The sequence below is a fragment of the Molossus molossus genome, unplaced genomic scaffold (assembly GCF_014108415.1).
Source record: "Molossus molossus isolate mMolMol1 unplaced genomic scaffold, mMolMol1.p scaffold_m16_p_1, whole genome shotgun sequence".
NCBI lineage: Eukaryota > Metazoa > Chordata > Mammalia > Chiroptera > Molossidae > Molossus > Molossus molossus.
In genome coordinates, this window is record NW_023425344.1 from 164983551 (window position 1) to 164996718 (window position 13168).

The window sequence follows — 13168 nt, forward strand, 5'->3', positions numbered from 1 at the left end:
CTTGAATGTTTTCAAAACTTGTGTGTTTGATATCAGTCTTAGAATTTTCTCAACATCTAGTTTGTCTATTGTACCATCCAAATCCTATTTTATTTAATACCCCAAGCCTACCTGCCTTAAAAAATGATTTAGAAATAGGTAATGTTATGTGAAAATAGAGGCAAGTGACACATTTATTCTCTCCTTTTCATCCTTGAGCTTAGTTTTTCCTCTGTGCTCAGCAGGTAGTCTCACTTGGGAAGTTGAATACTTCTGATATATTTAAGGAATCTTTCATTATTGGCTTTGAAAGTCTTATAAAATGCTGTTTGAATTCTTTCTAGGGATACATATTGACTAGTTTGCACATGACATATTACATGTGTCTTCCTTCACAATTGGGTAATTTTTCATTTTAAAAATGAGTTTTCTTCAGTGATAACCTTTATAAGACTGGGTAGGTAGCATTCTTTATCTCAGAGACTGAGGACTTATGCTCATCTGTGTCTTTCCCAGGGTCTCAGAAGTCCATGTATGCTTTAAACTAGAATGCCATTCTGTGTGATTTACATGAATTAAACTGATCCAACCCTCACAACAACCCTGCAAAATAGATGACATTATTTTCCCTATTTTGCAGATGAGGAAACTGTAGAGAGACTAAATAATTCACCTAAGATTAAATAACTCATCCACCTCTTTAAGTGGGCCACTGGAATCCCATCATAAGGAGTCTGCATTTTAGAGCCCACATTCTTAATTGCCATTCCTGTGGATTATCCAGAGTTGAGGTTTAGTAATGTGGAGGTCATGGAATATCACAGGATGAGAGATTCCTGGGAACAAGAGGAGTCTCCATTAAATTTGGATTCCATTGTGGTTCTGATTGTTTAGGTGGACAAGTAAAGATAGGAAACTGGTGGATTGAAAAATGGGGAGGAGTTAAGGGACCGTAGGTTCTGTAAACAGTCAAGAATGGTATGATGAAGGCGCTAAGGGGAAGGGGAGTTCCATGGCCTGGAGAAGAGTCTGAAGTCTTAGGCCCAACTGCATCAGAGTGGTGAGAATGGTTCATTTTAGACCTTCCCTTATAACTGTGCTGTTAACTACTAGGCTAACTCACCCATTAAACTGTATGGACTCATCACTTGTTTCAGGCCACCTAGATCCATAAACAAAACTCTCTAGTCCACTTACTTGTCATTTTGTTTGGTGACTTCCATATACAAACCAGTGATTCAGCTGGTTTGAATTTTGTCCCTCTTATTTACTAATTTGGGGACCTTGAGCAAATAACTTAGCTTCAGTGTTTTGTGACCTATCTCATAGGTCACTGTGGCAGTTAAATGAGATTATATATACAGTTTTTAATACAGACCTTAGCACACGATACTGTAAAGAACTCTGAATGTTATTAAATGTTATAAGCAAACCTTCATTTTAGAATTCAAGGCATAGAGGAGTTGAGTTATACCCCATAGCCCAGAGCTGGTTAGTTGGTTCCTGGGAGGAGGATAAATACCAGCTTCCCCAGTCATTGTTCTCTCCATGCCAGACTACTACTTTGGAAAGAAAAGACAATTTTTTAAAATTATAAAATCTGTATACGTGCTTCAAGGAGTATACCAAAACCTGGTTTGAGGCTAATGGAGAACTGAAACATATTTCTATATCAGTTATTACTAGCCATTCTCTATTTAATAGCAAGTTTTTCCTCCTTATTTTTTCTTAAATCATTGCTTTTAATTCTTGTTACAGGTGCCAACCAGCAAGAACTTAACCTGATTGTGACCTTGAGAAATTGGATTATAGAGTAGCCTGAAAATCTTGCTTATTACTTACTTGAATCTGGTTTTAAAATGCCAAGAAGAAATTAAAATTGGGGGCTTTTGAGCCTGCTTATTAATTCAGTTCATTTAGACACAAAAAGCCAATATTCCAGAGCAATGTTGATATTTTAAGAGAGTCAATTTTTTAAAAGTTAATAAAAGAAGTACCCTTCTGAGCCAATGATGGATTTAAGTAACATAAGAATAACTTATAAAGGGTTTGTGGTGGCTGATGTTAGGTAGACATGTAACATTTACTTTCAGTAAAACTAGCTGAGGTAAAAAGGAAAAAGGATCTTATACTTTGATGAGACACTAAAAACTGATTGAACATGCTTACAGCTGCAATTTGATGGTATTATATAAATTTAGCTATGGCAAAGCATCTGTTTTCTAATGTTTTTGCTATCAAATGATACACAAAATAGCTCTACAATAAGCACAAACAGCTTAACAAGATATATTCACATGATACAAGACTTTTTATGGGTTTGGGGGAAGGGATGGTTCTGTGGACATGAATTCTTTAACAGAAGAATTTTTATCAGCAAAATTGTAACATGGATATTCTAATGTTCTTTCTTATCTTATTAGCTGCCCCCTGTCTGAAACTCATTGATTACAGAGGACTACTCTTAAATAGAGTAGAGCAGTGTTTCCTCATCTTTTTAATGCTCAAGGCTCTGTTTTAAATTTCCCCCCAACTAACCCCATGTTTTGAAAAGGTATCTGCCACATAGTCTGCATACCTTATTAATAAGTAATATTTTTTTCTGTTTAAGTGGATGTGTGTGTGGCTGTTGTATGAGCTTCTGACAGAAGATAATACACACAAGGGTTATCACAGTTGATGTAATTTCAACTAAAAGCAAAGAAACTTGACAATTTACCTATCCTTATAGTCTTGACAGAAATATTTCATTTCTATTCATTTAAAAAATATATTAATAGCCCTGGCTGGTTTGGCTCAGCGGTTAGAGCGTCGGCCTGTGGTCCAGGGAGACCTGGGTTCGGTTCCCGCTAAGGGCGTGTACCTCGGTTGCAGTTTGTCCCCAGCCCTGGTTGGGTTGTGTGGGTGGCAGCCACTCGATGTGTCCCTTTCACGTCCATGTTTCTCTCCCTCTCTCCTTCCCTCTCTATCTGAACAAAATACGGAAAAATGTCCTCAGATGAGGATAAAATATATACATACATATATATATATATATATATATATATATATATATATATATAAATAAATCACAGACCCTGATAAATGTTTTTGTGCATTATTAAGACCTTAAAACAGCATTAGGTAGGAGAACTACCAAAATAAGTTCTATAGCCAGAGTTTAGTTATCTACAGCAGCACTGTTCAACAGAAATATAAAGGTGAAGTAAATTTTAATAATATGCTTGACTCAGTATACTTAAAATACTATAATTTCTACATGAAATCAATATAAAAATTGAGAATTAATCAACAAAGGAATTATATTAAAAAATACTGGGACTTCTGCCTGGCCAGTGTGGCTCAGTGGTTGAGCATCGACCCATGCACCGAGAGGTCACTGGTTCGATTCCCAGTCAGGGCACATGCCCAGGTTGTAGGCCAAATCCCCAGTGGGGGGCATGCGGAGGTAGCCAATTGATGTTCTCTCCCATCAATGTTTCTATCTCTCTCTCCCTCTCCCTTCCTCTCTCTCAAAAATCAATAAAGAAAAAAAAAATACTAGGAATTCTTAAAATTCAATAGGAAAAATATATATTCAGTAGAAAAACAGACAAGAGACCTAAGCAGACACTTTACAGGGGAGAATATACAAATGACCATTAAACATATAAAAATATGCTCAAATTCAATAATAATTATGTCAGTGCAAATTAAAACCACAATGCAAAGGAGAGCTGGGCAGAGTCAGGAAGAATGAAGACAAAGTGGAATTCACCTGTACCTCTGCATCTTGCTTTCACCACCACTAACCAAAGGAAACCTTTAGACTATGATGTCTAAGGCTTCACTTCCACCTCCCAAATCTTATGCCACTTTACTTTTGATAAACTTTAACCAGGAGCCACGTAGTTTCCAGTATGAACAGATGGACAATTGAACAACCCAGCACAATGAGATATGATAACACACTCACCATAAATGCTAAAATGAAAGAAGACTGATGGTATCAAATGTTGGTGAAGCTGGAGCACAACTGGAATTCTCATACTTTGCTGGTGAGAGTGTAAATTGGTAGGACTTCAATTGGAAAACCTTGGCTTTTTTTTTTTTTTTACTGAAGTTATAAATGTATAACATAATACCCAGCCAAAAAAATACATGTATAAAAACATTCATAGAAACTTTATTTATAACAGTCAAAACCTGGAGACAGCAAAAATGATCCAAGGAGAGAATGAATAATTGTGATAGAGTCATCATAGAATCTTAGGACTCAATGAAAATAAACTATGGATATACATGGTTTAGCTAGATGAATCACACAGACACACAAAAAATACTGTATGATTACATTCATATCAAGTTCAAAACCAGACAAAATTAATTTGTAATGTTAGAAATCAGGCTAGCTAGTTTATACTTTTAGGAATGTGTTTTGGAGAGCATCCAAGGAGAGTTCTAGAATGCTGACAATGTTTTATTTCTTTACAGAGTTATGATAACGTGGGTATACTTTATGATAAATTCATTCAATCATACACTTTTGATTTATGTACTTTTTTTGTGTATTTATGATACACTTCAATTAAAAACTTAAAGATAACTTGTAAACTTAAAAAAATATAGTGAGATGTTTTACATCCTTTACTCAGTCTAAGTCTTTGATATCCAGTGTGCATCTTACACTTGGAACACATCTCAGTTCAGACTGGCCACATTTCAGGTGCTCAATAGCCATGTGTGGCCAGTGGCTGCCCTACTAAACACTGCAGGTCTAGAACCCCACTAGTTCATTTCAGAGCTTCTCTGGGTTAAACGTTTATTTTCAGATCTTTCCTTAGAGTGTCAGGTGGAAAGAAAAGGGATTGTTCCTCCCAAGAACCTCATCTTAATTTTACTGCTACTTCTCTGTTTTTATAGAATCTTTTCTACTTAAAACAGATGGTTGTTTTTTTGTGCAGGTTTAGAAGATGCCCTATAAACCATCATTTTGGTTATTTGTTCTTACTGGTTTATTGGCCATTCTTTACATGCCTACCAATTTTTTTAAAGCAAACATTTTATTGAAGTATGATATACACAAAAGGGTACAAATTGTAAGTATATAATTCAGTGAATTTTATCAAAGTGAACACACCTATTGTGTGTTTTCAAGAAACAGAACATTACTAGTTCCTGCTTTGTGCTACTTCTCAGTCGCTACCCCCAGTGTAGAACCCAAACTATAATACCAAAGATTACTTTTGCCTGTTTGTGAACTTCATGTAAATGTAATTGTAAGTCTATACTTGTGTGTGATTTATTTTGCTTAAAATTATATTTGAGAGATATACTGTTGATTATAGCTATAGTTCTTTAATTATCATTACTTTATAGGATTTCATTATGTACATATACCACAGTTTGTCTATTTTACTGTTGATGGAGATTTGGGTTTTCCATTTTGGGGTAATGAGTGCTGTTATGAACACATTTGTTCATGACTTTTGTTGAATGTTATGTTCACATTTCTGTTAATATATAACTGAGAGTGGAATTACTGTGCCACAGTGTAAACATATATAAGTTTAAGTAGATAAGTACCAAAGGGTTTTCCAAAATGGTTGTACCAGTTTACACTCAGCTGAAACTATGAGTATAGTTGTTATTTTTCTCAACGACACTTGGTATTTTTTTATTTGTTTGTTTTATTGTTGTACTCCTATCATTTATTTATTCTAATCAGGTCTTAAGCATAAATATATGGTATCTCACTGTGGTTCTAATTTGCATTTCTCTGCTGGTAAATGAAGTTAAGACTTTTTCTCATGTTTGTTGGTCTTTAGATATCTTCTTTTATGCAGTGCCTATTAAGTCTCTTGACCATTTCTCTATTGTATATCTGATTTTTTTCTTATTGACTTGCAGAAGTTCTTTATATTTTTAAGATAAAAGTCCTGTCATGTATGTGTAGTATAGATACCATCTCCTGCTCTATATCGTGTCTTTTCACTCTCTTAATTATGTCCTCTGGTTCAGTTATTTATTTATTTATCCTCACCCAAGGACATTTTTCCATTTTTTGGTCAGATAGAATGGGAGGGAGGGAGGGAGAGAGAGAGAAACATTGATGTGAAAGGGACACATCAAGTGGTTGCCACCCGCATGACCCAACCAGGGCCGGGGACAAACTGCAACCGAGGTACATGCCCTTAGCGGGAACTGAACCTGGATCTCTCTGGACCGCAGGCCGACGCTCTAACCACTGAGCCAAACTGGCCAAGGCCTGATTCAGTTATTAATTTTAGTGCCCAACTTAACAAAATTTCATTTATGTTTAGTGCTTCAGTGTGTCCCACTAGCGAAGTATTCTTCTGCCTTAGAGTTTATAACACATTCTCCTGTTTTCTTCTAAAAGTGTTATTGTATTACTTTCACATTTAACTCTATAATCAGCCTGGTATTAATTTTTGTGTATAGTGTGAGATAGGGGTTTTAAATTTCTGATTTTCCATATGGATATCCAGTTAACATGCAGTGGAATATCGTCTCCATTGTAAGTTGGCAACTTTCATGAATGAGTCTGCCCTGCACAGTTTTGTTCCCTTACGGCTTTTTTAAAAGCAAACTGGTGTCTGTGTGGGAAGTTCTTAAGATGAGGGAATTCTAGAGTTAAGTGGAATTAGTTTATTCAGGATAAATAACCTAGGGAGCAGTATTAGGGCATTTATCCTTAAACTAGAAGTTACATATTATCAGTGATAGACCCAAGTCTAGTTGTCAAAACCTCTGACTTTCAAACATACAGAAGATTATCTCCAAATTTTTTATTATACATCCTTACCAGTAAATGATGCTTGAGCATTTATTTTATTTTTTATTAATAAATTATATATAGGACCTATATGTAGTATACATATATTACTGCATTAATATGTTGTTTTCATCATAAAACACACAAAATTCGAATTATAAAGGAAATCATTAAAACAGAATTTGAAATTTTAATAATTTCTTTCTATACCACCTTTATCAGCCAAGATAGACTGGGTTATGTGTGCAAATAATCCTCAGATTTCAGTGGATGAAAACACCACCAGTTTCTTTCTCTCATGTCATATATCTGTCGTGGTTTGGCTTCAGCTGTCCGCAGCACTGATCTTACCTGGACACCTGCTGGTCACAGGAACAGAGGGAAGATAATGGGGAATTAGCACTTAAAGCCTCTGCCTAGATGTGGCATGTGTTACTTCTGATCACATTTTATTATCCTAACAAGTTACATTCCTCACCTAATTGCAAAGAAGAAAAATCCTAACCTTGTGCCCTGGAGAAGTGGAATATTTTAAACAGTACCCAAAACCATCACCTCCAAAATGACTGCTTTCAGAGAATACGGCCCTGGATTAGTGTAAGAAAATAAGCACACAAAGACAAGTCCTTTTAGTTTTCCTATTTCATGTTGTTTTTAAACACTGCAGTCCTGAGAAGTGAGTCTATTATAACTACAGGAGAGTGGTCTCTCTTGCTAAAAGCTCCTTAATAGCCTCACTTTGCACTCGTGTAACCAGACATCTCATGCAGCCTACAGTCCCTACCTTTCTAACCGCATCTCACACCCGCACCTCAACCATACTGACCTTTCAATTCCTTGAAGGAGACATGTGTTCTCTGCTTCTGTCTTGACTTTCCTACCTTTCTCCTTGTTTTTACCTGTTTATTTTTTAATTTTTAGGTCAAATATTAGCTCAAGAAAGTCCTCTGTGATTCCCGGGGTAGATAGAGTTCTCTTTTCTACACTCTCATAATATTCTGTTGCTTTGCTTCAAGAAAAGCTGTTCCCGTTTTGTTTTTAATCCTCACCCAAGGATATGTTTGTTTTTTAATTATTTTTTATTTTTAGAGAGAGACAGACAGAAGAGAGAGAGAGAAACATCAATGTAAGAGAGAAATGTTGATCAGTTGCCTCCCATATGCACCCCGACCTGCAAGCTAGGTATGTGCCCTGACCAGGAATCAAACCCTCAATCTTTTTGGTGTGCGGGATGATGCTCCAACCAAATGAGCCACCCAGCCAGGGCTGTGTCATTTTTTAGAGTAGGTATTTGCGCTATTTATTCAATCTGTTTCTCCAATTAGTGTGCAAGCTCCAAGGGGTAGAGATCAAGTCTGTTTTGCTCACCACCGTGTGCTGCTGCTTCTGTTTAGCCCAGTTACTGGCATGTAATAGGAACTCATTAAATAGCGCGTTTGATTATAGTTTTATGTTTGTGACAATTATGTAATCTCTATAGAGAACGTGTCTTAAACATGTATACAGTCCTTAAGAACAGTTTGATACTGAGAAGTTAATCACACAAGCTGCAAATATACTGTTGCTTTATGCCTCTGTGTCCTGGGAAGACTAAGAGAATCCAGAGAAGGAATGCTTTCCCCATTCTCTCTGGATTAGAATAACCCTCCCCTGGATTTTCACATTATTTAAGTGTTTTTCCTTTTCCCGTTTCTCGAGTGATAGCTTTATGTTTAATGTGAAAGTCAGGAGATATATCACATTTAACATAAATGGCAGTAAAACTGCCCAAGCAAGGATTATATTATAAAGATATAGTGAATAAACAAGTAAGTTGTGTGGTATTAAGGTATGTTTTCTTTTAGCTTCTGAAGATGATACTGAATTACCAAAACACAATGTGATTTATTTTTATGATATTTTGCATCAGCAAAAGGACATATATTAGATGCTTGGAAAATGCTTACCTACATATTTATGTCCCTCACTATTTGTCTTCATTTACATGTCTTGTGGGAAACTTGAGACTTTTTTGTTTCTCTTTTCAGAAGAAATAACAAATTTGATCACTTTCTTGTCTGTATGTTTTATTGTGGACTATAGGTGCCATTCTTCCTTTAAAATGCAAATGTTCTAATAGAGATATCTTCCATAATGATAATGTTTTTTTTTAATTAAAAAAAATTTTTTTTCCTTTATTGATTTTAGAGAGAGGAAGGGAGAGAGAGATGCAAACATCGATGAGAGAGAACATCGATTGGCCGCCTCCTGCATGCCTCCCACTGGGGATTTGGCCCACAACCTGGGCATGTATCCTGACTGGGAATCGAACTGGCAACCTCTTGGTGCATGGGTCAATGCTCAACCACTGAGCCACACCGGCCGGATCATAATGATAATCATATAGGTGGAATCGATAGGATGATACAGACATTGTTATCTGTAAGCCTCTTATAGTTGTGTTCCCATTTTTTTTTCTAGAAGAGAACCACTACTTCCCATCAATAAGAAGTGGGATTAAAAGGAACATGAATAAGGATTATATTATCTATTTTATGCCAGAAGCTGGGGGAACTCAGAAAGAGATAGACGCTTTCTATAAGACTTTAACTTTTTGTTTCAAATGATAACATTGTGGCCAGAGCTGAGTTTCACTCTTTTGCTGGTGGTGTCAATGTTATCACCTATAGAATGGGGACGATAAAATACCCACCTCATCAAGTTCTTATGAGGAGTGAATAAGATAGTGCATTTAAATCACTTATTCCAGGACCTGGCATATAATAAGCACTCAGTATATGTTAGCTCTTACATGCCATGAGACTTTGTCCACAGTTAACCTCCTAACTATTTATTGTCCTGTGTTTGTTCTGCTTATTTGTTCTATATTGCCATCAGAACTAAGTTTCTTAAACACAGATCTGATTGTGTAACATCACTTCTTCAGTACCATATTCTCAACTTTAAAAAACGTCTGTGGTTTTCTGTTGTCTCAAGAAGAAGTCTCAAATATATGAAAGGTATTTAACACCTTACCATCTGACCCTGACCTTCCTTACCAAAGCAGCTTAGCACCCCCTAGGTTGCAGCCCTAGACCACAGAAGTTACATTCCTGTCTTGTGCTCTTCCTTCTGCCTAGAATTCCTGCTACAGCCTCAGCCCCTCTTCTCACCCTCACCTTGAACAAACAGTTCTCTGTGGGCAACTCTGAGATTCCTCTTATTCTTCCCAGATCTAATATTTTAATCCCTGTCATTTATCTATCTCTTTAGCATTTACTACATTATTAAAAGTAATGGATGTGCCTTACTCTCCCACTAGCTTATGAATTCCTTAAGAGCAGAGCCCATAACTTATTCATCATTGTATCACTAAAACCAGTAGGCACTCTGTAAAAATATTGAAATAATGAATTGAGATTTGGTTTAATTTTGTTTTGATTTCAATGTGTTTTTGTTATTCTAGGTTCTGGGCCTTGTTCAAAATATGAGTGTTTTCCAGTGTCCAAAGTGTAAACACAAAACTCATATTTTTGGTGCTGATGGTGCAAGGAAGCTAGCACAGATCCTTGATCTTGATATTCTAGGTAAGACCATAGAATATTCTTTTGCAGAGGAAATGGGAGAAGGGAAAATAGAGATCAGGTATGGTGATGAAGAGTATCTCAGAAAATGGTGAATTGCTTTTGGCTTTGTGTTTTAAATAAGTTAGTATAGCACAGTTGTATGTGGTAACCTTTCTTTGGCTTTTTATAACACTTCATTTGCAGAAGGCTTTTAAAAAGTAAGTTTGTTCTGCTGATTTTGATGCCTTCTGCTATCCATAAAAAAAGTACTTATAGCTTGAATTTGAAAAGAGAGTATTTGTGGTCCAAGTACTGGGGATTGAAGCCCATCTTTAAAATAATGGTCAGTTTGTTTTCTACATTGGGAGCTCATCCCTCAGTTTAATGGTGTATATGATGATTCCTGTTCATTATGTTGTAGCAACCTTTGGGAGTGTCACTTCCTGATCAGTTCTGAACTCGTCAGTCCTTCTGCTCTAGAAAAACAGTATTTTCTGTTTTCTGGAATATTTTATATGTGTTTGCCATGTCTATAAAGTATGGCACTTGAAATTTACATTGTATATACTGTTCATGTTATTGAATTGAAGGATTATTTAATGTTATGAGAAGAAGTAAAATCGTGTTAAGTGAGCAAAACACAGATTTTGGATAAAACATGATTTTTTAAAAATCCACAAGCAACTTAATGAACGTTTGAGGAAACATGTTTTGATATACTACTTATTGAAGGACTTTCTGTTCTGGGGAAGGCAGATGTTACATACTGAGTAAGGGAGCCATAGAGTGAATTATTAGTTTTAGGTAGTTTAAAATTAAGATCCCTTAGAGATCAAAGAATTTCAAAACATTTGTTATTATAATTACATTTCTAAAAGTTTATGTTAGATGTATTATTGTTATTATGCATTTGTACTATAGCAACCACCACAATACCAGGTGAATACTAATGATATATTTTGATAATTGCTATAACTATAGTCACTGATTATATTCTGCAACTGTTCTTCATCTAACTAATCTAAAAAGTTCAGTTTCTTAAATCTGCATAATAATGTAACAGACTGACACTCACTTATAGAATAAAGTAAATGTGTAATTATAATGGCATTATTGAATTATGTTGACAATATTATAATTCCCTAATTTATAAATGAGTGGTATAGTTTTATAAGTCAGTGATTTAGAATTTGAAATATATCTCCTAGAGAAACAATCTCACATATGAAAGTTACTTTTTAACCATCAGCTCACAAATGGATAGTTACACTGAAAATGTATCAGCAACACTGATTACTGATCACCACAACTGAATAGTGCTATAGATTGCCATATCGAACAGTATATGGGAAAAATGGCTTAGAGCTCCATTTGGGCCATATCTCCTTTTAATGCAGCCCTGGGGGCCCAGAGGTAACTCCCATGAACTGGAGCAGGGACTCCAGTAATGAAGAGGTTGGAATTGGAAATAAGGAACTGAAATCAAGCAAAGAGCTCTTACAGCTATGGCCTCCTGACTAGTTGAAGCCCCCAGGCACCATTATTTGTCTTTTACTGACTCTTTGGCTGCCTCAGTTTATTTCAGCCATTGGACTGTGTTTTATTTATTGATTTTTTTTGAGGAGCTGTTTTATTTTTTTATTTTTCTGAGATTTGGTAAAGTGCCGTTTCAGAACTTAATCTATATTTATCTAAAGCAGCGGTTCTCGAGCTGTGGGTCGTGACCTCTTTGGGGGTCGAACGACCCTTTCACAGAGGTCACCTAAGACCATCAGAAAACACATATTTCTGATGGTCTTAGGAACCGAGACACCGCTCCTCTGTCCATCTCCAGGAGGGTTCCCCCACATGTAGATACGTCCACATACAGGCATGCCCACTACAAGTACCCGGTATGATGACATCATTGTGCCAACCCCACCACATACACCCGGTACAAATACAGGTGTATGTGACAGGGTTGGCACCATAATGTACTTATGCAGACCAGTCACACATATGTAGAGAGCAGCTACTGTGTAGAAAGAGGCTACTCTGTTAAAAGCAGCTACTGTGTCGAAAGCAGCAGTATTAGAGGCAAAACGACACTTCATGAATTATAATTACTGGGTAAATGTAAAATCGTACTGTAAAATCATCAACTACTGCAAAAGAAAAAAATCTGTACCATGGGAACTTAATCTGGATGCTGATCAGTCTTTTTATATTCAGCTGTGGTTGATGTGAATACTGCCCCCTTGTGATAGTAACAACTATGTAAAAAAAAAACCCCACAGAATGGTAAATGATAGGAAACTTTAATGAACTGTATTAACTAAACTATGTCATGTATCATCTTATGTAGTATTAAAGCTATTGTTATATAATACTTTCATTAGCAAACCATCCCATGACAATGGATCATGCAGAGAAAAATGTTAAGAAAATAAAATATAGTAAAGATTTTTTTACAGTATGGTTTTCCTTCAATAATTACAGCAGGAATTGAGATACCACAGTGTGTTATTTTTTGTGAAGTTCTATTAGCCGAATCTATGAAGCTGAACAAACTATATCACTATTTTGATAGCAAGCATTCAAGCTTTGCCAGCAATGATACCAACTATTTTAGAAGCAAAGCTGATGGACTCCATAAAGCCAGACTTGATTTTCTTTGGAAGCAGCTGACCCAAGCTGCTGGGAGTTTAGCTCTTCACTTTGTCAGATGCATCCCAGCCATGTCCATGATCTGGGTTCTCCTATGAGAGCACAAGTTATAAAGACCAAATTAGAAAGAAGTTGAGATTCCAAAATGGCGGCGGAGTGAATGGAAGCTACACAGACTGTTTCCCAGGACCAAACTGGAATTACAACTAAAATAAAGACAAAT

At 36.1% G+C, this 13168-nt stretch overlaps 1 protein-coding gene across 1 annotated transcript in view; it reads left to right on the forward strand.

Moving 5' to 3' along the window:
* The window catches only part of NUBPL (nucleotide binding protein like), a 241207-nt gene that overhangs the window by 208602 nt on the left and 19437 nt on the right, over window positions 1–13168 (forward strand). The window contains exon 9 of the mRNA XM_036276141.1: window positions 10200–10320. Within this exon, the coding sequence (XP_036132034.1) occupies window positions 10200–10320 (121 nt within the window). The remainder of the gene's footprint in view (window positions 1–10199; window positions 10321–13168) is intronic.